Raw genomic sequence first — 26,574 nt, 5'->3', positions numbered from 1 at the left:
CACCACTTGATATAATTAACGTAACAAAATAAATGTGTTTATCCTATTAGTAATGTCAAATAAAAATAGTGTTTTATATAAAATTTTCCCGTTATGGTTTATTAACAATTGCCCTAAGGGTAACCGTTAACATGACCCCTAAAGTTATATACAAATTAGATTGTAATTCTGTTTATGCACAAAAAGATTTAACACTAATAATAATGAGGTGGTTTTATCTAGAAGCTTGTTTGGAAGGAAAGAGAAGTAGAGGTTTAATGAGCCTCGTTTTGATGCACAAAAACATTTAACAATAGTAATAAAGTGGTGGTTTTACCTAGAAGCTTGTTTGGTTGGAAAGAAAAGTGGAGGTTTAATGAACCTTGTTTTGATGTTTTTTAAGGTGCGAGGAGGGGGGTTTTGGATAGGTATGCTAATTCCTAAGTCCTATCCCCCTCATTGGTGGTGGCTCTAGGATATTTTTTCTAGGGGGTCAATAAAAAGATGAATCTTGGACAAGGGATTAATCTTGGATAAGAGATATATCTTGTAGTCTATGAAGATTATTTATTACAAATATGTCCACAGTGCTGGGAAGATAATAAGAAATATACTATTAGTTCACTTGACATATTGATTTATAGTACAAAGAACATACTAATTTTTGTTGTTAAGAAGAAATCCTAATTATTATTGTTAATTCATCAATTACATCTAAATACAGTAAACATATTAATTATTATTGCTAGGTGAATCCTAATTATTATTGCTCAGAATTCTTTTATTTATCAGTTTGTCTTTACTTCTTACAATTATTTTAGTTTGTCTTGATTATATGGAACTTATTGTTTATTCTTTTTTTCTCACTATTTGCTTCTTTCATGTGTGTCCTTGTTTATTAGCATTAAAAAATGCATTTTTAGTCCTTACATTTTGACTTTTATCCATTTTGGTCCCTACATTTTCATTTTACGACTTTCAATTCTTAAACCAATTAATGCGTGATATTTAAGTCCTTAATTAGATTGGGTGACGGTAAGGACCTAAATGTCACGCATTAATTGGTTTTGGGACCAAAAGTGGTAAAATGAAAATGTAGGGACCAAAATGGAAAAAATTCAAAATGTATGGACTAAAAGTGCATTTACATCTTATAATTTTAGCAAAAAGTTAGATAAGTTAGATGGGCATTTGTGCAAAGTTGGGGACGAACTAATTAGGAGAGCGAAAGAAAATAGAAAATTAAAATAAAATAATATTCTTAAATTAATTAGGGTAGTTGATGTGGCCATCATTAAATTTTAAAGATGACATGGATTGTAGTGATTTTTTTAACCTTTAGATCTTATTGAAATTTATGGTTTAAAAGATGTGGTTACTTTTGTGGAGTTATACTAGATGTAATTCTAAGCAATGTTATACCAACCAATATCTTGTTATAGAATTCATGTTTTGAAAATCCCACTGTTGAGTTCTATATATTATATGTTCTTAACATTCATGCTAATTTTTTTTGTCAATTTAATATTATTTATCATTTGATTCATAAAGTCATATTTTATATATTATCTTAAACTACAAAAACTTGAATTTAAAAAGTTGATTGATGACATGACAATTTATCAAGTGGATTTGTCAAAATTTGCATCTAAGTAAAAAATATTGAGTGATGTAACGTTGCTTAACGTTATACTACATATATATATGTATGTATATATATTCATGGTATTATATACACATTATTATTTCAAATTGAGTCTTTTATATTGTCTAAGTTTAGATACTTAAGTTTGCATGCAAATATAATTGACACATAATTAGAATTTGATAAGAGGCGCTTGGCATAAAATTGTAGTCCATTTAAAATCTGGAGATACTTGACATCAATTAATGGAACAGTGAAATGACATTTTGCATGGAATTGGAATGTAATATAGTCTTCATTGAACTTTCTCTCCGCCTTAAATAATTATTTCGAATTGAGTCTTCTTATGTTGTCTTAGTTTAGATACTTAAATTTGCATGCAAATATAATTGACACATAATTAGAATTTGATAAAAGAGGACGCTTGGCATAAAATTGTAGTCCATTTAAAATCTGGAGGTACTTGACATCAATTAATGGAACAGTGAAATGACATTTAGCATGAAATTGGAATGTAATATAGAGTCTTCATTGAACTTTCTCTCTGCCTTATTTTAATATATTATGCATATTCACATGGTTCTAAACCTGTGCTTCTAATGCTAGTGGCTCGTCTTTGTTAAGGAAGAGAACTTAGAGATGGAACAATCAGCTAGTAGGGAAATTCAACTAGCAACTACTTCAACAAATAATGAAGATCAAAATGCTCAAAAGGAAGCAGACATTTCAGGTGGAAATGAAAATAAAAATGATGACTTGGTAATTGAAATTAGCAAAATAGTCAAAAGGACGGAAATTCAGTTATTAGAAGAGTGTTGTATCTACAAACTTCCACGCTACCTTCGTAAATGGAATGAAGAAGCCTACACTCCTCAGGTTATTTCAATTGGCCCGTATCACCACGAAAACCAAAGATTGAAAGCCATGGAAGAGCATAAAGAGAGGTACTTTAGGAGTTTCATGAAACGGAGTGAGAGAAGCTTGGAGTATTTGGTGGGCACGGTAAGGGAAATGGAAGAACGCATTCGCAGGTGTTATGAAGAGACTATTGATCTTACCAGCGATTGCTTTGTGAAAATGATATTGCTGGATGCGTGCTTCATTCTTGAGCTTTTATTCCGACGTAGTTCATTACGTTTGACAAGTCATGACGATTCTATGGTTGTGGAACCAAGGGCTGCTGCTGTGAAGGTTGACTTGCTATTATTTGAAAATCAGCTTCCATTCTTTGTTATTAAGGAACTACAGCACCGTGCATTTCCGTCTCTCTCCGATGCATTCTTTTTTAAGAATATTTTTTCCTACTTTGACGTGTTCACCGACATTCAGTATAGGCAGCCCAAGCCCAATGCGGAAATTGCACACTTCACCGATCTTCTTAGAACCTTCATGTTACCCCCACCCGAGGAGTTACCTGAAAGAATCACTGAACATCCGAAGCTTTTGTACTCAGCAACACAACTCCACAAGGCAGGAGTAAAGTTCCGGCTTGGTAAAGGTGAACGCTCTTTTGAAATAAAATTTGAAGATGGTGTGTTGGAAATCCCAAAATTAGAAATAGAGGGTGTGACGGAAGTTGTTATCCGAAACGTTATGGCATTAGAACAAACTTGCTATATAGGAAATGCTTACTTTACTGATTACTTCATCTTCATGGATTATCTTATCAATTCCAGAAAAGATGTGGATTTACTTACCAAAAAAAAAATCTTGGTCAATTACCTAGGCGACAACAATGCAGTAATGTCCATGATTAACAATCTCAACAAAGGAATTGTATCCGCAACGGCGAGGGTTGATTACTGTAATCTCTATGAAGAATTGAATAGGTTCTATGAGAAATCTTGGCACCGCTGGGAGGCGACATTGAAAAGTGAATATTTTAGCACCCCTTGGAGGTTCGCTTCAACAGTGGCTGCTATTGTTCTTCTGCTGCTCACTTTTATGCAAACAGCAAGTTCTATGATTGATCTTCTGTCTGCACGAAGTAACATGGGTTCAAAGACTTAATAATTATGATGGTTGTTCCCCTGTTCGTTGGAATTGACGTCGCTTATGTAAAATACCCAAATTATATATTTTGTTCTATGTTATTATTTCTAATGTAACTGAACTTGCCGATGTAAAATAAGCTAGTGTTGTGTTTCAAAATCCTTGTCTAGTACTAGTTTTGTATTTCAAAAGCCTCTTTTTCTTTTTGGTTGAATAGTTCATCGTTTGTTTCTCAAAAAGTGTCTGACGCTATAAATTTCAAGCTATAGTGTTCATTCGATTGCTCTTATTATTAGGTTAAGACATTAATTAATTGTTGATGTAGAGTCTATAAATGAGATTCAAAACTCAAATATCTTATTTAAGCAATAAATTTTATTACTTGAATCAACTTTATTTTTTATTTTTTTAAAGTCCATGAGACTGCCTGGAGATCATGTGCATTATTACGACTTTGTTGTAACTTATAAGTGCCCTACCGCTGCTTTATCGTTAAACATTGTTTCATTATGCTTATCTCTTTTTTCAATTGAATAACTATCAGATTGGCCCATGTATAAATAAACATTTTTTTTAAGACAGTTTTAATGTATAACGTCCATTTCAAGCAATATTTCATATTTATTGGCTTTTTGTTCGAAAAATTAATTTGTGTATAGCTTAAAATAGAATTCATATACCATTTCTTTACTTTATACAGAATTTTCGATTGAGAACCAACTATTAATTCCACTTATTTTTCTTTTCTTTTCTTTTTATTTTTTTACTCTTTACCCATAAATTTATATTTAAATATCACATTTTCTTTTTTTATAAATATGTATAATAGAAAAATTTGTCAAATTTACACTTTTAAGCCCAAAAACAATCAACATTAGCTAACCTAAAATTTTGCAAATTTCTATAGTTACTACAATAATCGTGTATATTTATATGACTACTATTCATTTGTATTTTATATTTCATTTTTTTTTCTCTCAACTCAGATAATCTCTCTCTCTCTCTCTCTCTCTCTCTCTCTCTCTCTCTCTCTCTCTCCGAACACATAAAATGTATTCTAATAAAATATAATATAAAATAGATAATCTGATGTGCCGTGTTTTGAAATGTGATATGTAAAATAGAAAAAATAAATTTTTATACTAAAATTGACAAAAAATGTTTACACCAATTGATGCAATTACTCTTATGCATGGCAGACAAGCCCAACCTCCCCCTCCCCCTTCCCCAGCATTTAAATTCCCAATTTTACAACTTTGTTTTTTTTTTTTTTTTTAAATAATTCTATAATTAAAGTGAGGGGATTTGAATCTAAAGATCTCTATTTAAAATAACAAAATTTGTTAGTTGAACTATAAGATTCTTGGTATTGTATTCTCAAACCAATAGTATAAATTAATTAAACTTTTGTCTTTTAAGTTATAACTCTCATGTTGAACAAAAACTATAGAATTAGCACACTTTCTATTGTTATATTATATTTGAGCAATTCACTTTCTTTCTTGCTCTTATACTAAGATCAATATAAGATTCAAAATCAACAAGGAAAAAAAAAACTATCATCTAGTTCATAAAAAAAAAAAAAATAAAATAAAAAACTATCATCTGATTGGCATGATCTAGAACGTGGGCCAAACCATTATTTATCTACAAAGTTCATTAACAACCGAGCTATTTTTTCTCAATCATCGATGCAATATGAGATTTTTTCTTTCAAAACCAACAAAAAGAAAACCTCTTTAGGGCCAACATCGGGAATTAAGCCCATTTTCCAAACAATATAATTGGTCGGCACTGTTACAAAACTATATTTTTCACTATCATCTCGAGTTTAAAAGACTCGATTCAGGGCTAATATATCAAGTCTCAAACACTCAGTTTCAATGTTCTCATCACATCTGATTTTGCATTTTTTCCACGTGGCTCCACCTAGATATCGAGTCTCTAACACTCGATTTATAAGCCCAGCTCTCTCATGTACTGATTATTAATCTGGAAAAGAATTTTATATTTTCAGATCAACGTGGCACTCTAATTTTTATAAAACTAAATAAAAGAAAAATAAAAAAATGTTGGATAACATAGAAATCAAAATGTGGCATTGTCATTTAATACCCCCCTACCTCCACTTTCTTTTCATCTTATCTGTTTACCTCATTGTTCTCTACTTTTCAATCTTTTCTTTTCTCTTCATCAATTTTTAAGTTTAACTCTACTCTCTCTTCTGCTGATATGGAAGACTAAAGCATCAATGGCAACGCTAAGGTGTAATCTACCAAAAAAAATTACCTTTTGTGTTGGGGGGCATAAGTAGGATTTCTTTCTAGTAATTTATTAAGATTGTTTTTCTCTTTTTTCCCTTAATTTTATTTCTATATATGAATCGGTCTGTACGGTTTATGGGTCAATTTTGAAAATCAACTTCAAAAAAAAAAATAGGCAAAGCAACTTAATACCTTAATGAAAAGCTTTTCAAGATTGATTTTTGACCGTTCCCCTCAATCAAATCTATTCACAATTGGGAAAAAAAAAAAGTGATTGGTAATCTTGAACTTTAAGATCAATGCCTAAAAAGCCCTAAGCAAAAGAAAATTGACTTGAAGATATTTTGTGAAAAACTACCTCTTTGATTCATTAGAAATAGTGAATTTTAGTATGTTCCCGTGGGATTTCTGTGTGTTGAAAATATACCTTGTAACGCTACTTATAGTGTGAAAATAGGGGTTTGGAATGACTCCCAAACAATGTGAGATTCGTCCTAAACCTTAACATTAATGTAGAAAACTTGTCTTATTTAAGTTTCTAGAATTCGCTATGCGTGTGCAAGATCAGGCTTGCGTGCACATGCAAAAAGCTAAGTGCGCAGGCTGATTTTTGCGTGCGCATAGTGAGGGTTTCCTTGGCCTTATTTTTTCAAAAATAAATTTATTTGCTCATTAAAAGTTATATTTTTCATTTTAACATTTCTCGAATCAATTTAACATCTGATTGTGCCCTAAACTAATCTTGGGTCTTAGAATTTAGCATCATTGGAAAACAAGGGCCGGAGTCGTAAGGGGTGTAAATGCGGTATCTACAATACCTAAAAGTTTGTAAGCCAACCATCAATAAATACTTCATTGGTCGAGTTAAAAAATAAATAAGTTTAATATAGTGCTACTTGGTGTCGTAGCTTATCAATCTTTGGAAAGCATTCCATAATCTGTAGTGGGTTCTAGTTAGCTCAACTAATGAAGTCTTTGATAGTTGAATAAGAGATCTGAGGTTCAATCCTCGTTTACACCAAAAATTGATTGGTGTTTTGATATGATGATAAATAATTATTATCAGAAGCAGATACTATAGGTTGAAACTCTGTAAAAAGAAAAAAAGAAAAAAAAGCTTTGAGCTAGGCCTCACGGGCTGGGCTTAAGTCTTTTCTTTTGGGCTGCTCATAAAATAGACCAAAACACTTGTGGTCCCTCTTTATTTGAGTGTTAACCCAATTAATTTCATGATCCAAATCTGAACTAATTCAATCCTGGGAATTGTGTTGAATTGTTAACACTTTGATAATTTGAGGGCTTTGTTTTGTGAATGGACTATTGAGCTAAAATTTGGGTTTTATTTTATTTTATACAATTTGTGTGCTTTAATGGTTAATTTATTGGGCCTGATTTTAGTAAAAAGTTGTATTTAATTTTCATGGGTATTTGACTATGGGCTCTTAGAATTGTTGGTCTATTCAAAAAATAAAAATAAAAAAGTCTCCAACACGGTGACATTTATCAAACTAGCTCCATTCAATTTTCATAATAAGAACCTATCAAAATAAAAAATACAAAAGGCAAGGCCATCAGGTGTGGCGTTTTATTCATATCATCGAGACTCCCTTCTTTTGATGGCCTTGTCACATAGTTTAGCCTCTAAAGGCAACACCTGTTTAGAGGACAAGATAAACTATGTGACAAATGCTTGTTTATTTATTTATATTTTTCCTTGTGGTTTCTCGGCAACCAAACGGAGCATTTGGGGTTTTTTGGTATTTTAAATTTTGTATATTATGTTTGAAATGTTTTGTACTTGCTTTGGAATTGAATTGTTTTGTTGTTGTTTTGCTTTGCGTGTCAATTTGTTATTGGTCCATCGACGCAAAATGGAGAAGCACCAAACGATACAAACCAGCGCGGTTGCACATGTGTGGCACGTGCCACAACCTTTTTTATTTAGAGAACTTAATATGGACTCTGTGATCTGTTAAAATTCATCTCTCTTTATTCTCTCTCACAGTTTTCACTGCACTTTGTGCCCAAACCTTCACTGAAAACCCTGCCGGAGCTCAGATCTGATCGCCGGATAATTCGCCGATATCTCCAACGGTATCCTTTCACACGTCCTTCTCTCTCAATCTCTCTATGTATATATATATATATAGATGCGTATGAATTCGTATTTTTATTAAATTTCATCTATATATATTCTTGGATTTGGAGTTGAAGATCTGTTTGAGTTTGACAAAAGCCACATGAATTTTGAATTTTCTTTATTAGATTTTGCAGATTTAATGAATTAATGGCTATTTCATTTTCGCTCGTAAATGAACTTAGGTTTTAGTTTCATTTTGGTATTGTAGGTGTTGCATTTAATGGCCATTTAAAAAAAAAAAAAAAAAAATTGGATTGCATCGAGTTCCTATTAATCTGTTTTGGAAAAGAAAAATGAAAAAAAGGGTTTGGGATAGGAAGAATAAGGTTGTGAAATGAGAAGAATGTTATTGTGTATCGAATTACGGCGAATGTATTTGGGTTGAAAAGGGGTTAGGGTAATATGTTGGGTGAGATTTTTAAGAGATGCAATGACAATAAAAACAAAACATTAGTCCCAAAACTATGAGACTAGTCGCAGGAGTTGGGGTAGTGGGGATTTAAATGTAGGTTCTCCTAAGGAGGAGAATTGGATAGTGGGAGAAAGTTATTTAACTACTTGGGAACTAAATAGGATTTAGCAGATTCGGGTTTTCTGCCAAGAGCCTTGTAGCTTAGTGGGCATTGCTTGGTCCCCTTTATGAGGAGAACCAAGATTCGTATCTCCCCTTCCCCGCTTATTTTAACAATTTAATTATTAAAAAAAAGAAGAAAAGAATAGATTCTGGTTTTCGTGAGCCAGGTAGGTAGCTTTTAGAGTTTCAGTTTTATGCTTCATTTTAAAATTGTGACTCACTGTGCTGATGTTTAATTGGAAACTGAAAATTTTGGCTGTGAAATTTAGCAATAGTAGCCTCCTTGGATGACTTAAACTTGAGTTGTGCTTTTGGGTGCAACATTGACCTTGTTTTATGTTGGGTTCAATTACAAAAATGTACAACAATGTGGGGACCCAGCCTGGGGTGCCAAGACCACCAGTAAATGTAGCAAATGCTCCGTCTAATCCATTTGCGAATGCATTTTATGGAGCTGGTTCTGGGCTTATCAGAGCTGGATTGGGTGCATGTGGAGAGAAGATTTTAGGATCGAGCTCTGAATATGTGCAAAGCAATGTAAGTGGCATATACTGTTATGATTTAAGACGACATTCTTGTTTGAGCATACAAGGGATATAATATTATGATAACTTGAATGTTGTCATGTTGGTATTATCAAGTTTGTTCTCAATCTTTTATTATTTGTGTATCAGTATGATGGATTAGAATGCACCTAAGCTCTAGAGGGCATTGTCAGTGCAGTTATTGAAGTTGTCAATTAGACTTTTAGGTTGCAACTATTTTTGAGGGAAATCAACATCCTTTTAATGTAATATATGCAAAAGCTTAGGTGAAATTATGGTACTGAAGTACATACCCTATGGTTTGAATGATTTTGGGAGCTGTAGAATTGGCAAAGTTTGAAAGTTGTCTTTTAAAATTGTCCATGCAGGGGTAGTGTGATCTTCCATATAAATTCCAAAGAAAATTAAAAATTTCATTAGTTACTTTCCTTTTCAAACCAAAATATATGACTGCCTTCCTCTTTAACATTTGTTAGGGAAAACATAACACGCCAAAAGTATAACTTAAAAACATATCACAATCACAACCATCAACAAATTCTTAATCTTAACAAATTCAGGATTGGGTTTGTAGATATTTTTTCAATCAATTTGGGTTAAACTGGGGTCAGGCACATATATTCCTGTTATTCTGTTCCACTAAGCTCATATACTCCATTACCTCCTTCACTATTTCTACCCTTGTTATTTTCAACCTTCCTTTGCTCCATTACCTCCTTCAAAGTCATTTTTATTTTAACTTGTGCAAATTGCAAAATACATTAAAGTTATATTTATTATTATTAGGATTATTATTATTATTATTTTATGGATATCTGAAGGCCCTTGTATTATAACTACGGCATCGCAAATTTAACAAAAACAGCAAAATTACATTTACCTAGGAATCAAGTTTGCCAGGAATTAGCCCAAAGCAAGAGAAAACAAAACCTGGGAATTGGTACCAAGCTAACAAAGGGAAAACTCCAACAATAAACTTTATTACTCAAGCAAATTGTAAAACAACACTGATCCCTGGATTCTTTAAATAGAGTTCCAAACTTATTGTCCTATTAGGAAAAGAAAATAGTTTTACTGACCTAGTAAGAAAAGGAATTAAATTCCCTAAGCAAATAGCAAAAGAAAACAAGGTTTAACCAATTACATAAATAAATTAAACAAATTGTAGATACCAGTTGATTAACCCTTTGGCCATATGTTAGCAAACTTCATCCATAAGGCCACTGGGTGGGCCGTTTTCTTCATGCTTCTGCATCCATATTCCATAAGTCTGCATAATTGGAGGCCTGTATCTAGTGTCTGCACCAATAACTGTCATAAAATCATTGAGTTTGTCCCTTAAATATCTGGGTTCTCTTATATTTGAATCTCCCCTTCCCCACTTATTGTAACGATTGAATTATTAGAAAGAAAGAAAAATAGATTCTGGTTTTCGTGGCCTAGGTTAAGTAGCTTTTAGTTTTATGCTTCATTTTAAAATTGTTAAAATTGTGACTCACTGTGCTGACATATAATTAGAAACTGAAAATATTGGTTTTGAAATTTAGCAATAGTAGTCCCTTTGGATGACTAAAACCTGAGCTGTGCTTTTGGGTGCAATTGTTACCCTATTTTTTGTTGGGTTCAATTACGGAAATGTACCGTTGGAAGGCAACATTAAAATGTGAATATTTTAACACCTCTTGGAGAACCGCTTCAACAGTTGTCTGCTAGTGCTCACTTTTATACAAACAGCTAGCATGTTCTATCGTCTGGATGCATAAGTTCAAAGGCTATATAATTTGGATGGCTGTTCCCTGTTCGATGGAGTTGATCTTGCCTGTGTAAAATACATAAATTATGTATTTCTTTCTTTGTTATTATTGTTAATGTAATTGATCTTACCTATGTAAAATACATGATTGTTGTGTTTCAGCATCCTTGTAGAGTACTAGTTTTGTTATCTCCACTCTAAAATTTCTTTGATTGATCCTTGAACAAAATGCCTGGATGTTTGAAAGCCAACCATCAATAAATACTTCATAGGAAATTGGTTATCAATATTTAGAAAGCATTCTATACAGGTTTATCATGATTAAGATTGTGTTAATGCTCATGCTAAACAAAGATTGTAAATTCCCTTGGGTAATAAAATGGATGTTTTGAAAGAATATTTTCAGTAGTGCACTGATGCTCTCTTACAAAATTTTGTACTTGAATGACTACATGTAACACATTGATTTCTTATGCATTAAACATCCCGAATGCTCATGACATCATTCTATATGGACTTTTTGGGTAATTCGTTAATGTTCGTTTTTTGTCAATTAGCATGTTCAGTTGGTGAAACTTTCCTCACTAGAATAAGGCAAAAGTGTTTTTGGTGTATAGTTTTTAAAGAGTTTTTTTTTTTTTTTCATCACATGGAGATTAATGAAGAATTTTTAAAGAGTTTTTACTAATGAAGAAACAACATTCTGAAGTTTTATTTCTAAAATTTGTGTTCTAAGTTCCTCAGTTTTTACTTATTGCAATTTGCAAATTGTAACATGCCTATCATCCCATTGCCATTTGCTACCCCCAACTCTCGTTAAAAGCACCACTACTATCACCACCGCCAAGATCACCCTTCCTAGCATATATTTCCCCATGACTACCACCACAACCAGTTCATTGGCAGAAATAGCTGTCACATTCATAATTATCTAATATTTTTCTATATTGTTACAGTACTTCTTACTACAAGCCTACAACAATGTTAACCCTCCATTTGATGCTCTTTCAAAAATTGAATTTAAGATTTGACATGATTATAATTAGATCTCTCTTTACTAGTTCCTAATCATCTTGAGTGCCTTTCAGATTTCAGCAGAACCTATTGTTCGGGGTAATTTGTTCACTTGCCATGTGTTACAAATTGGTTGATTTCTTCTAATGATCCGGATAATATTCAAAGAGAAGAAGTAAGAACTTGCAGAAGAAAATCCATCACAACATGATGAGATTTGAACGTTAGCTTTGAGAATTTGGAAAAATCGGATAGAGTGAGTTGGAAGAGAAAAGGAACACCCTTCTTTGTGTACCTAATATTGATTTCCGAGTGCACAAATAAAAAGATGTCCAAAGCAATGAAACGCAATCAGTTTATGTTAGATCTAAGACATCAGATTACAACACTGAACTTTGGTAGATATTAACATATAACTAATAAAATTAAACAAATACACAAACAAAAAAAGATAAGTTCTGCAACCGATGATTATTTGGGAATGAATTACAAATATATCTATAAAATTTGAAACAGTGGCAGTAAGCAACACCAAAAGAGTATTGAGTAAAACCAACACAAATAGTCATTCCTACAGTTCAAGCATCTTTCGTACGTCTATTATTATATCCGACTTTAATCTCGTACGTAACTACACTATGTCTACAAGAAAATATTCAAATATGATGCGGAAGCAATAGCTGCTGTCCGAACCATCACCTTTGTCTCTGATCTGGGTTTCTCTAACATTATTGCAAAGCCGACTCAATAACTTAAGAGGCATTAGGCGAAAATTTTGTGTGTAATCTTTTATAGATTTAAATAGTAATTAAATAATATTAATTAATTTTTTTAATTTTTATTTAAAATATATTTTTTATTTTTATTTATTACATGATTTAATAAACTAGTATTATTAAAATATAAATAAATTGATATAATATATATCAAATTATTAATTGATATAATAATTAATATTAATCAATGAAGTAAAAATTTGCATTAAAAAATATATATTAATTTGAGTGGGTATGAATTGGATGTGGCGCGTGTGGGTGAATGAGGGAGTTTGTAGCTGTGTTGGTGCGTTTGGATACCGCGTTTTGTTTGCTGTGTTTTTTTTTTTTTTTTTTTTTTTGCGCACGCTTTTTACCCCAACATCGGTTACTGTTTATATACTGTACCTAAACAGTAGTAGTAATTTTTGACCAATCTGTCGTGAACAGTATATCCGTGCACTGTTTATGGACCTACAAATTTTATTTTGTATTAACTTTTTAATTAAAAATAAGTCTCACAGTACTATTTACACATTTATAAATTATTTTATTATTATATTTTCAATTTTAACTAAATAAGTGTCTGTTACCAGTAATATTTTTTTATTTTTTCGGACAAAATTTTTTGTCGTTACTTTACCTTTATGTCAAATTTTAAAATTTTTTTTTTTGTTAGTACTACAGGGTGTTCATTTTGACTTTTTTAACCAATTTTTTTTTTTTTTTTTGTCTTTTTTCACTTTAACAGGCAACAAACCGGTGCTTGATAACAAATCCTGTAAAATATTATATGCTCAACAACTGTGCAGTGTTAAGTCCTGTCATTTTATCAAGCTTTGTGCAGTGTGTATTATCCCTGTGCAGTAACAACAGTGCAGTGGGGGTGTGAGCAGACTGTGCAAGTGCAGGAGTAAATTCAGCGTGTTGTCCTTGTCCTGTCAATCAAGTAGTTTAAAAAATATAACTTAAAATGATTGACTGAACTTATAGAAAAAGAACAAGGAACAAGACTCAGCGTGTTGTCTTTATCCTGTCAATCAAGTAGATTAAAATACATAACTTAAAATGAATAACTGAACTTATATTAAAAGATCAAAAGTCAAGATGAAGAAAAGAAAAAAAAAGAGGATATAGATATAGAAATAGAAAGATGAGAGATTTGTCCAGATAATTATGTTGTATTATTATTAAATTTGTCTAGTATAAATTTTGATTGTAGTATATTTTAAAATTGAGTTAATGAATTTGTCTTTTAAAATTTAATTTCGTTAGTTTAAGTCTAGTTATTTTTGTTTTTTTTTCTATTTAATTTTTTGTATTTTATGATACAATGGGATTGTTTTAATACATTTTACTGACTAATAAAATGACTAAATTTTTTTTTTTTTGTAATTAAAATATATAGCTAAATATTACAAACACACACATATATATATATATATATATATATATTTTTTTTTTTTCAAATGGGGCCTTCTTTTATTTGGAGGCCTTAAACAATTACATCTATGATTCAACTGGCAATTGCATCTATTACATCATCCTTGTGTTAATATAGATTTACTCGGGATTGTTTAATTCATTCTTATTTTTTAGAAAATGATCCATGTATCTTAGGAATGCTCTTGACTTATTTAACGTATGTTGCATCTGAACTGGTAGCAACAGTAGGGAATAAATCTGCCCAAAATCACCTCCCTTAGTCAAACCCAAATTGCAAACCTAAAATTACCGCTTTTTCTGCCCAAAATCACCGCCTTTAAAAAATGGTTATAATGCAAAAAATGTAGTTAGTACCTTTTTTTCTAATAACATTTTTTCTAAAAGTGAAAAAATATATATAATTGTGTGATTGATTTGTGTATGGGTTTTTTTTTTTTAAGTGAGTTGTCACTTGACATATACAATAGAATTGTTAATATTTTATTTCATGTGAGATAAATTTTCTCACCTATTTGAGAGTTTTAATGGAGGAAACGGAAAGTCTATTTCCTTATTTGAGAGTTTAAATGGTAGAGAATGAAATGGATAAGAATGAATACTCATTCCTCTTGATTTCCTTAAAATCTCAAATTTTCATTCCCCGAAATTGTGAGAAATTTGAAAGAATGAAATTAGATTTAATGAATTTTTTTTACTAAAACTTTCAAAATACACTTATATATTCAACCATTTATTTTAAAATATGGTCTAATAGTAATATTGTTATAAAATAATTCCACTCATTTCCCTTTATGTTACTCCTAAATAAGGTTACGTACATTCTATTCATTTACATTATTTTTCATTTCTTCATTTTAAAATATCCAAATAAGGTTAGTCAATTCCATTTTATTTATTTCTCTTATTTAAATACATTTCATTTCGTTGATTTCCTTTCCATAAGGTTAGTGATATTTCCATACTCTTACTTTTCTTTTTAAATAGATTTCACATTTGGATCTATCAATATTGTGAGAAGGGTTTTGTGAAATTTGTACAAAAATTCTAATCTCCAAGGGAAATTGCAACATGCATCATTGATAGTGTGTGATTGTAATTTACTATTAAATATCGGATTATTATGATTTCTGATAAGACTCCACGATCTATCCCACCACAATCATTTTCATGGTTCTCACTCTTCAAGTTCATAATATCATATAGAGCCCTTTGTTATCATCTTAAAATCTAAGGATTTAAAGGTGATGCTCATAACAAAGTGCTTCCCACAAGATACAAAGAAGAGAGAGACCTGTACAGTTGTAGGTGTGAAAGAAAAAGGAAAGAGGGGAAAAGGAACTGGGGAAGAACGAGAAAGAGAAAGATAAAGAGAAAGAGAAGAGTCCCCCACTTACAGTGTTTGGTCAAATCATCTTAGTCCCACAATTTTTAATATACTTACAACAATGTTATTTAGAATGTTACTTAAAATTTAAAAACGGGTAGTTCTCAAAATACGGTGTTTAAGGGGTGTTTGGTATAATAGTTTGAGAGTTGTTTGAAATACGAATGGGTGAAAATATGTGTAATATTGTTTAAAATGTGAAAATTGTTGTTTGAACTTGGTGGCCAAAACAGGCCCTAAATATCATAAATTAAGAACGGTAATTCAAACACTTTCAATCAAACTATTATCTGGGATCACATACCAACCAGGACACTGCCCATAATCAAACCAAATTGCAAAGAGGATGTTTAGAGAAAATAGAGAGAGTGTTTGTTAGGTGGATAGGTGTGAAGTAATAATAAAAAGTGAGAAAAATATTATTTAAATAAAAGACAATATATAATAGATAATCTGATATTGGTGTTTTTGCAAAGTATTTATGTAAAATAAAAAAAATAAGTTGTTATACTAAAATTTGCCTTATCGCACGTGCTTTGTGCCTTTGATAAGACTCTTTTTTATTTTTTATTTTGGGTTTGATGGCATAATGTTTAAAAGTAAGATTGAGATAGTGTCACAATTTTTAGGATATTTCTCTATATAAGTTTCTTTTTTTCCTAATTGGTTATTTGTCTAAAAAAAAATATAATATAACCAAGAGTTTTTTTTTTTTTTTTTTTAATTTATAAATTTAAGAAAGAGATAAGGTAACGTGGAATAATGTTTAAAAGTGAGATAAAAATAATGTCCTATTTTTTAGGATCTTTCTCTACATGAGAGTTGATAAATGTTTGAAAATTTGAATTTAAAATAAAAGGTGGTAATTCAAATTGGAGATGAGAAATAAAAAAGTCTAAAACTTAGGAACTTTTAAGAAAAAATAGTAAATTACACTTTTAATCAATTTTTTTTTTAATTTAAAATTATATAACTAAAAGATAAAGGTTTTCTAGAGAGTTTAAGAATTTGTTTAAGGATATTTTTGTAAGCAAGATTTTGAAATTCAAATAGAGAATCTTGTTATTAGTAGTATAGATAGACAAAAAATTTTAAACAAATTAATGTGAATGCTTTCATAAATACAATACAAGAAATTTTTTTAGTACTATTCTTAAATCTAATCTACACTATAAACCTATTGATTAGATTTTGGTACTTCTATATGAAGTCAATGAAGATTTTAAATCCTCATTAAGAGTTAACATTTAAATAAAGTGTGAATTTAAATATGAAAATAAATGGTGTGAGACTGAAAACTCGTAGTTAGATTTAAAAGTACTTGAGATGTCATAGTATGGTGTGATTTTTTTTTTTTTTAGTTGAGTCTTTGTAGCAGTTGGCTGTTAATCCCACTGTGCATTTATGGGATTGGCATAATGTTGAAATATACGAAGCTGCATTGGTGAGGTTATTGGGATCAAGCACAGACAGACTGCAATACTGGAAATCAGCACTGGCTTCGAATGCTCTTATGTTACAAGTCGTAAAGTATAAGTTGTGTATAAACTAGTTGTCGTTTAGTCTGCATTTAATTATTATTTTTTTTATTTGAGAAGAATAGTCTGTATTTTTCCTCAAAAAGAAAAAAGAAAAAAGAGGGGGAGTACTACTGATTGTACTAAATGCTGAAATTTCACCGATTTAGAACGCATGAAATTTCACAGATTTAGAACGCCTCTCTTCAGTGTTTACTCTCTCTCTCGACCCGCCCCAACAGCTGTTCGGCAACCCTTCACGTCAAACTCAGATTTTCACTTTCCCATGCCTCGGGTCATCATGAATCATGGTTTAGGATTTCAAGACTGTACTCGGCTACACTTACCAAAATCAAAATCAGATTTTCCGTACTCCTCCATACTCAAGGTTGAAACACTCTCAACCCTCATCTCTCTCTCTCTCTCTCTCTTATAAATTGGTCTTTTCTGTTTGTTCTCCGTTATCTCTGCTCTCTGGTCTCTCTAGTGATTTCGAAATCTACAAAGCCCTTTACTCTTCTTTACATCAAAATCTTTCCAGTTTCTTAACTCCACCGGGTTGCTGGTAGCTGTTGCCACCGCCTAACACCCCACCTGACGCCGCCGCCTCACATTTTTTCCACATTGCACCATCTGTCTTCTCAGCCTCTCAGACTCGGCTTCCTAGTCTCAGATCAGGTAAAATTTCTTCCTTTTTCATCCCTCTTTTTCTGTATTTTGTGTTTGTGATATGGGCTTATCATTTGTTCAATTTTTTATTCTTTTCTGTTTGTGATAAGTAATATAAATCATCTGAAAAGCAACATAAGCGATCTTGTTCAAATGATTTAAAACTTAAAGGTTTGGGACCAAAACTGACCAAGTGATTGGATTCAAAGACTTGATTTATCACTTTTCAAAGATGGAACCCCTAATTTGAGTATGTTTGTTTGTGTTATCATTTTTCGTAGACTTGAGTTATCACTTTTCTGAGTGTGCTTTGTGTTTATTTTCGTTATACTCTTTGCAGACAGGCATTATAGTTAGTTTGATTCATTATTTTAGTGTGCCCTGAGTGTGATTTGTATCTGCCCTGCTTTATTCCTTGTTTTTTTTATTATTAGTTTTTTTTATGATCAATATTCTTGTATCTTTACTGTAAAAAAAGAATATGAACCCCTGTTTTAACAAGATAAAATCCAAACACATTTTTATTTTCTTATCTGCCTGTTTTATTCCTTGTTTAGTTTTTTTTTTTCTATGATCAATATACTTGTATCTTCTCTGTAAAAAACAGAAGATGAACTATTTTAAAAAGATGAAATCCAAACACATTGTTATTTTCATTTGTTTGATTCATTTTGCTTTCCTAACTTAAAAATTTGAAATCCTAATTTTATACAGGAGTTGAAAGTTATTCAAGTTGGTTTTTTGCTTCATTTTCAAGTTTGAATCCTTAACAGCTAAGAGTTCTCTGAGGTATCATCTCTTTCTCTTCTAACTTCTTGTCATTGTTTGTGTTACTTTTGTCGTTGTATTTGTTGTCACTTTGACCTGTTGTTCTTGATTTTTCGTTCTTTTTAAATAAAATTCTTAGATAAGATTTCATGAATTACTAGTGAACATGGTGATCTTATATTTACATGTTTTCCCTAGCTTAGCTAGAATATTATACGTTGAAAAATTTTATAATGTACTACACGATAACTAATACAAGATCAATGATTAATATGGATCCCTTCTCAATCAAAGTTCTTTACTGCATTAGGAAAGCTATTTTTTGGAAATACTTATAATATTTCATAATTGTAACTAATTATATAAACTGTTGGGAATATTGCCTAATGTCTTTAGAATCTAAACTTTAAATTGACTTATTATATGCTTGAGTTTTCTTGAGGCAATTTTGCTGTACTGCCCAATGCCCATGCCTTTAGGCTTTGGCAATTTGGAAAATATATGTTGTAATGTGTGAATGACTAACAGGTGATAAAAAAAAAAAAGGGATTTTATGAATTTTTATCTGTTTAATTAATGCCCAGGTTTTACATGCTATTGATGTTTAGCATGTGGTAAAAAATGGTATTTTGTGTGGTATTATTTGTTCGCCATTGTGTCCATGTTTTTCTTTGTATTTTTTTGGTTCCCAAATGTTAATTTGTGGGCTCTGGGAAGTATAGATTCGGACTTATTATGTTCAAGCTGACCTTGAAGGCCTAGTTTTAAGGGTACTGGCCCATTTTAAAAGAAATGATGTAAAAGATGCCCAATCTGATATGACAAAATTTAGAAAGCCCAATAATATTGGCCGAAGAGTCCCAAAAAAAATAAATCCATGAAAATCTTCAAATTTGGTCAAACCCGCCATACCATTTAATCTGACCCACCCCAACCGATGACCCGTCTCGGTGGATCCGACCTGTATTTCGGGTGAGTGGGTAAATTTTTCGGTGGCGCTTATAAAAAATGAAAAAATTGTAAGAGAAATTCATAATTTTTTCTATTTTTTTTTTTTATAAAAAACATTATTAGTAAAATCTTATATTTATATTGCATTGCTGGAAATGTTTCAAGTTTGAATTGATGATGGCTACATTGGCTGGTGTCTTCTTACTCATTGTGTGTAAGAGCAAAAAATTATACTCTTATCCACAATCTTTGACCAAATCAGTAAGAGGGGTAGGGTAGGTGATAATAAACTTAATAAGCATTCCATCATTTTGGCCCGTCTTATCTCTCTTTTCTTAAACATTTTCCTCCTTCCAAAAATGAAAATGAAGGAAGACAGCTGCTAAGGCAGATTCCCTCAATCATAAAAGACAAAAAAGCGACGCCCACCACGGCTGATGCTAAGGATGTGCTGGCCTTTCTGTCTACCATTTCCTTTAAAATTTTTCTTTAGTTATTGCAATATATAAACAGAGTTTATGTTCTCTTCATGTATACGGAGAGCAGTCCAAAATCCTCTATTTTGTGTCCCTTATTCTATTACAAATTCCTTCACTTTTTCGGACATTAATACTAGTTCAAAGCCTTGTTTTGTTAGTACACACAACCAAAGTTTTCCATTGAATCTTGGGTGTAATCGTTGTAGTCAATTTTGCACAAATGATAAATTATATCTAGAGGGGTCAAATCACTTCTTAAGACAGTGGGTAAAGTTCCACGCCTCGGCTTTCAATCATTAATAAATTTTTATTTCTTTTCAATTTTACTCTTGGTCTGTTTGATTTAATTCATCTTAAATATTTTCCTTAACAAATATATCTTAATGTGATTCTTTTCGCCTCAGTGAACTGAGACCATAGATTGCATGATTTCTTGATAGTTAATTTGTACTTACAGGGTCGTTCCTTTCGGCTTTCAATCAGCAGCTACACTTCAATAACCGAGGTAGGTTTTCAAACATTTTTACTTAAGTATTTTTGTCTATCAATGTATTTATTTATTTTCTCATTGTCTTCTTACCGAAATAACAATGACTACGCATTTAAAATTATATACAATAGATTGTAATTCATGTTTTTGCATGAAATCATTTAACAATAGTGAAAATGAATGTTTTTAGAGGTGGGAGGAAGGGGGATTTAGAGGGGTCACAACCCCATTTTTTTAATTCTCCCAATTAGAAAATTTTGGATGGTAGTGTTAGGAATTTACCCTAGTCCCTATACCTATGAGAAACGAAAAATAGATAAAAATTTGTGCCAAGAAAAATCACACAACATAAATATTTACAAGGTTCAACAGTGTGTCTGTCCACATAGTTGCAAGGATTTAATGAATAGAAAATACAAAAGTGCCATATAATACAATTTTCAATACATCAAACCCTAATCCAAAGCAATAGCATATATATCCCAAACAATGGATCCAAAATGTATCAAAAAAAATTTCACGTAGCAAATCTCCCATTAAAGCTCCAATTGGTTTGCATTTGCGTTTGGAGCGTCTATGTCTGGCTTCTTTTTTTTTTTTTTTTTTTTGACTTGCGCCTCTTGCACTGTTCATGCTACTTGAACCAAGTAGGTAGGCAAATGAACAGTAGCCTGCGTGTGAATAGTAACTTTATTATTATTTTTTATTGTTTTCAGTTTTCAGCAAAATAAGCGGTATTCGATTGTATTCTAAAAATGGTAACGTATCCAAATTAGGTTTGGTCACAAACCGGATCAAACACAACAAAATCCACATGGCCTAATAGGGAGTAGGGGGGAGGGTTTAACATTGTTGTAGACATGTAGTAAGAAGTACAGTAACAATATAGAAAAATATTAGATAATTATGAATGGGAAAGCAAAGAGGATGATCTGTATGTTACAATCAAAATGGTTATATAATCATTCCACTCCCATGATCATTTTTGTAAAAGTTGTTGTAAAATAGTCTATGGCTTTAGCATTTTCCCAATTTATATGATCATTCTATTCCCATGTCCTCTCCTAATTTAATTTTTAAACATCCAAGCAAGGAGGAGAGATATGTATACCCCTTTCTCCGCTTAATTTTTAAAACATCCAAACAAGGGGAATGAATACCAATTCCTTTGTCATTTTACTATTCAGTTTTATTTATTTATTTATTGGCTTATTGCACTTTTTGATACTATTAAAGGGCTTTACTGTATTATTTCAGCGAACTTTCATCTTTATCTACCATACATTCAACAAAAAGTTTTCAATTTCAGCAAAATAAGCAGATTCCAAACAACCCCCTAGTTAAGGTAACTTTATATATGCAAAGGCCCCTAAATCTTAGGGCCCGTTTAGTAACCGTGTTAAACTATTGTTGTTTTATTTTCAGTATTTTGGACATACATGTTTGAGTGTTATAGAAATATGTGTCAGAAGTGTTATTGTTATTTAAAGACTGAAAACTATTGTTTAAACAACAATATTGGCTGAGTTATTCTTTTCAATCATTAATGCAATACTAGTTTTTTCTTCAGGCAGCGCTCTGTTCCACTTTCGTGCCTTAGTTTTATTACTTCCAAAAAAGAAAAAACTTTCAATACCTACCGAAGAAAAATATCTTGATAGCTATTCTCCTAGTCTCTTGGACAGGATTAACTATTCAGTGCTTGTCTTAAATTGGTTCATAATGTGTTGTATAGCCTTGTGATATATAATCCAGAATAGTAATGTTGTTAACTGATGAATGGAAATTACTGACATAGTTCATATTCAAAATAAAATATTATTTTTTACCATACGAATTGTCATGTGTACTGTCACAGCAAGTGGTAGGTTTATATGTAAGTAATATGCAACCAGTCTCAATTTTCTACATAGGATAATTATAGAAAAAGTTATGATTTTTTATATGACACTAGAATTACTAAAAATACAGATTTAAAATTCTTAATCAAAACCACGAGAAAATGCTTCTGGAAGCACTAATCAATGTCTTCTTTTGGAAATGTTGACAGATGCCTAGAGAGAGTCAATCCAAACTGAACTAAAAAAAGGTATGGCCATATGTTGCAGTTGTTTTTCCCAATCTAGATAGAGATTTTAGATTTGCAAACCCTTCTTAGATGCTGATTCTTCTTTGTGTTATTTCTATTGCAAAAATAAATTTTAGTTGTGATTCCAATTTTAAAAAACAAAATTAAAAGCAGAAGTTGAAAAACCCAGTACTTAATAATAATAATAATAATAATCAAACAAAAACCGTGGAATCCAAACAAGTCATTTTCCCGGATTGGTAAAACTATATGACGCAATGCCACTGAAAAATAGTGACGTAATATTTATGAGATATAGTTGTTGTCTTTTCTATCTATACCCTCCTGGGTTTCATTTGGTTACTGTGAGAAGTGAGAACTTAGAAAAATAGACCACATTACCTATTGATAGATAAGTATTGAAATTTTAAATCCTGGTTCTTTCAGCTGCTGGATATTAATAATTGAGGTAGGCTTTTGTAACATTTCCTACTTTAGTTCCTTTGTCTATCAATCTATTTATTTATTTTCTCATTATTATCTTACTGAAATAACATTGTTTATGACATTTAAAATTATATACAAACTAGATTGTACTTTGTGTTTATGCACAAAACGTTTAACAGTAGTAATAAAGATATGGTTTTATCCAGAAAAATGACACAATTTATTTAAATTTAAATAATTAATGCGCCACCTCCCACATAAAAAATAAATACACCTCTTCCCCCAAAAAAATTAATGCACCACTTAATATAATTAACGTAACAAAATAAATGTGTTTATCCTATTAGTAATGTCAAATAAAAATAGTGTTTTATATAAAACTTTTCCATTATGGTTTATTAACAATTATCTCAAGGGCAACCGTTAATATGACCCTTAAAATTATATACAAACTAGATTGTAATTGTGTTTATGCACAGAAAGATTTAACACTAATAATAAAGAGATGGTTTTATCTAGAAGCTTGTTTGGATGGAAAGAGAAGTAGAGATTTAATGAGCCTTGTTTTGATGCACAAAAACATTTAACAATAGTAATAAAGTGGTGGTTTTACCTAGAAGCTTGTTTGGATGGAAAGAAAAGTAGAGGTTTAATGAACCTTGTTTTAATGTTTTTTATGGTGTGAGGAGGGGGGTTTTGGATAGGTATGCCAATTCCTAAGTCCTATCCCTCTCATTGGTGGCGGCTCTAGGATATTTTTTCTAGGGGTCAATAAAAAGATGAATCCTGGATAAGAGATATATCTCGTAGTCTATGAAGATTATTTATTGCAAAATATGTCCACAGTGCTAGCAAGATAATAAAAAATAAACTATTAGTTCATTTGACATATTGATTTATAGTACAAAGAACATACTAATTATTGTTGTTAAGAAGAAATCTTGGAATTCATCTATTATTTCTAAATACAGTAAACATATTAATTATTATTGCTATGTGAACCCTAATTATTATGGCTCAGAATTCTTTTATCTATTAGTATGTCTTTACTTCTTACAATTATTTTAGTTTGTCTTGATTATATGGAACTTATTGTTTATTCTTTTTTTGTCACTATTTGCTTCATTCATGTGAGTCTTTACTTATTTTATAATTTCAGCAAAAAGTTAGGTAAGTTAGATGGGCTTTTGTGCAAGGTTGGGGATGAACTAATTAGGAGAGAGAAAGAAAGTAGAAAAATAAAATAATATAATATTCTCTTAAATTAATTAGGGTAGTTGATGTGGCCATCAGTAAATTTTAAAGATGACATGGATTGTAGTGATTTTTTTAACCTTTAGATCTTATTGAAATCTATGGTTTAAAAGATGTGGCAACTTTTGTGGAGTTATACTATATGTAATTCTAAGTATTGTTATACCATCCAATAACTTGTTATAAAATTCATGTTTTGAAAATTGCACAGTTGAATTGAATGTACTATATGTTCATAACATTCATGCCAATTTTCTTGTCAATTTAATATTATTTACCATTTGATCTAGAAACTCATTTTTTATGCATTATCTTAAACTACAAAAACTTGAATTTAAACAATTGATTTAAGACATGACAATTAATCTTTGATCACCTTAAAATTTATCAAATGTGGAGAATATATAAAGATAATATAATTTAATAGTAGATTTGTTAAAATTCGCATCCAAGTAAAAAATATTGAGTGATGTAACATTGTTTAAGCTTACAGTAGATATAACTTGAACTCAACCATATATATATATATGTATATATGTATGTATGTATGTATATATATTCATGGTATTGTATACACAAATAATTATTACGAATTGAGTCTTCTTATATTGTCTAAGTTTAGATACTTAAATTTGCATGCAAGTATAATTGACACATAATTAGAATTTGATAAGAAAGGATGCTTGGCATAAAATTGGAGTCCATTTAAAATCTAGAGATACTTGACATCAATTAATGGAACAGTTAAAATGACATTTAGCATGAAATTGGAATGTAATATAGAGTCTTCATTGAACTTTCTCTCTGCCTTAATTTAATATATCATGCATATTCACATAGTTCTAAACCTGTGCTTCTAATGCTAGTGGCTCTTGTCTTTGTTAAGGAAGCCAACTTAGAGATGGAACAATCAGCTAGTAGGGAAATTCAACTAGCAACTGCTTCAACAAATAATGAAGATCAAAATACTCAAAAGGAAGCAGACATTTCAGGTGGAAATGAAAATAAAAATGATGACTTGGTAATTGAAATTAGCAAAATAGTCAAAAGGACAGAAATTCAATTATTGAAAGAGTGTCGTATCTACAAACTTCCACGCTACCTTCGAAAATGGAATGAAGAAGCCTACACTCCTCAGGTTATTTCAATTGGCCCATATCACCACGAAAACCAAAGATTGAAAGCCATGGAAGAGCATAAAGAGAGGTACTTCAGGAGTTTCATGAAACGGAGTGAGAGAAGCTTGGAGTATTTAGTAGGCACGGTAAGGGAACTGGAAGAACGCATTCGCAGGTGTTATGAAGAGACTATTGATCTTACGAGTGATAGCTTTGTGAAAATGATATTGGTGGATGCGTGCTTCATTCTTGAGCTTTTATTCCGACGTAGTTCATTAAGTTTGACAAGTCATGACGATTCTATGGTTGTGGAACCAAGGGCTGCTGCTGTGAAGGTTGACTTGCTATTATTTGAAAATCAGCTTCCATTCTTTGTTATTAAGAAACTGCAGCACCTTGCATTTCCATCTCTTCCCGATGCATTATTTTTCAAGAATATTTTTTCCTACTTTGATGTGTTCACCGACATTCAGTATAGGCAGCCCAATCCCAATGCGGAAATAGCACACTTCACCGATCTTCTTAGAACCTTCATGTTACCCCCACCCGAGGAGTTACCTGAAAGAATCAATGAACATCCAAAGCTTTTGTACTCAGCAACACAACTCCACAAGGCAGGAGTAAGGTTCCGGCTTGGTAAAAGTGAACGCTCTTTTGAAATAAAATTTGAAGATGGTGTGTTGGAAATCCCAAAATTAGAAATAAAGGGTGTGACGGAAGTTGTTATACGAAACGTTATGGCATTAGAACAAACTTGCTATATTGGAAATGCGTACTTTACTGATTACTTCATCTTCATGGATTTTCTTATCAATTCCAGAAAAGATGTGGATTTACTTACCAAAAAAAAAATCTTGGTCAATTACCTAGGCGACAACAATGCAGTAATGTCCATGATTAACAATCTCAACAAAGGAATCGTATCCGAAACGGTGAGAGTTGATTACTGTAATCTCTATGAAGAATTGAATAGGTTCTATGACAAATCTTGGCACCACTGGGAGGCGACATTGAAAAGTGAATATTTTAGCACCCCTTGGAGGTTCGCTTCAACAGTGGCTGCTATTATTCTTCTGGTGTTCACTTTTATGCAAACAGCAAGTTCTATGAGAGAACTTCTATTTTCACGACCTCACATGGGTTAAAAGACTAAATAATTATGATGGCTGTTTCCCTGTTCGTTGGAACTTCTATTTTGTTCTTTGTTATTATTTTTAATGTAATTGATCTTGCCGATGTAAAATAGAGTGTTGTGTTTCAAAATCCTTGTAGAGGACTAGTTTTGTATTTCAAAGTCCTCTTTATTTTTCGGTTGAATATTT

General features: G+C 31.3%; 1 protein-coding gene across 47 annotated transcripts in view; it reads left to right on the top strand.

The window, feature by feature from the left end:
* Positions 1-26,574, top strand: part of LOC126703600 (UPF0481 protein At3g47200-like) — a 146,698-nt gene that overhangs the window by 26,798 nt on the left and 93,326 nt on the right. For 3 of the 47 annotated variants that reach the window (XM_050402578.1, XM_050402617.1, XM_050402613.1), the window contains one exon: positions 20,333-20,380. The exons of 6 other annotated variants lie outside the window; for them this stretch is intronic. In XM_050402578.1, coding sequence (XP_050258535.1) covers positions 20,333-20,380 — 48 coding nt within the window. Of the gene's footprint in view, positions 1-2,230; positions 3,106-17,139; positions 17,397-17,549; positions 17,687-18,391; positions 18,467-20,332; positions 20,381-21,622; positions 21,711-22,415; positions 22,455-25,000; positions 25,273-26,574 lie in introns of those variants that run through there. 38 more of the 47 variants (XM_050402577.1, XM_050402616.1, XM_050402594.1 and 35 more) reach the window with 27 other exon arrangements.

This window comes from Quercus robur, chromosome 10, assembly GCF_932294415.1.
Source record: "Quercus robur chromosome 10, dhQueRobu3.1, whole genome shotgun sequence".
Taxonomy (NCBI): Eukaryota; Viridiplantae; Streptophyta; class Magnoliopsida; order Fagales; family Fagaceae; genus Quercus; species Quercus robur.
Note: the sequence above shows the minus strand (reverse complement) of the source record. Positions and strands in the feature narration are given on the sequence as shown.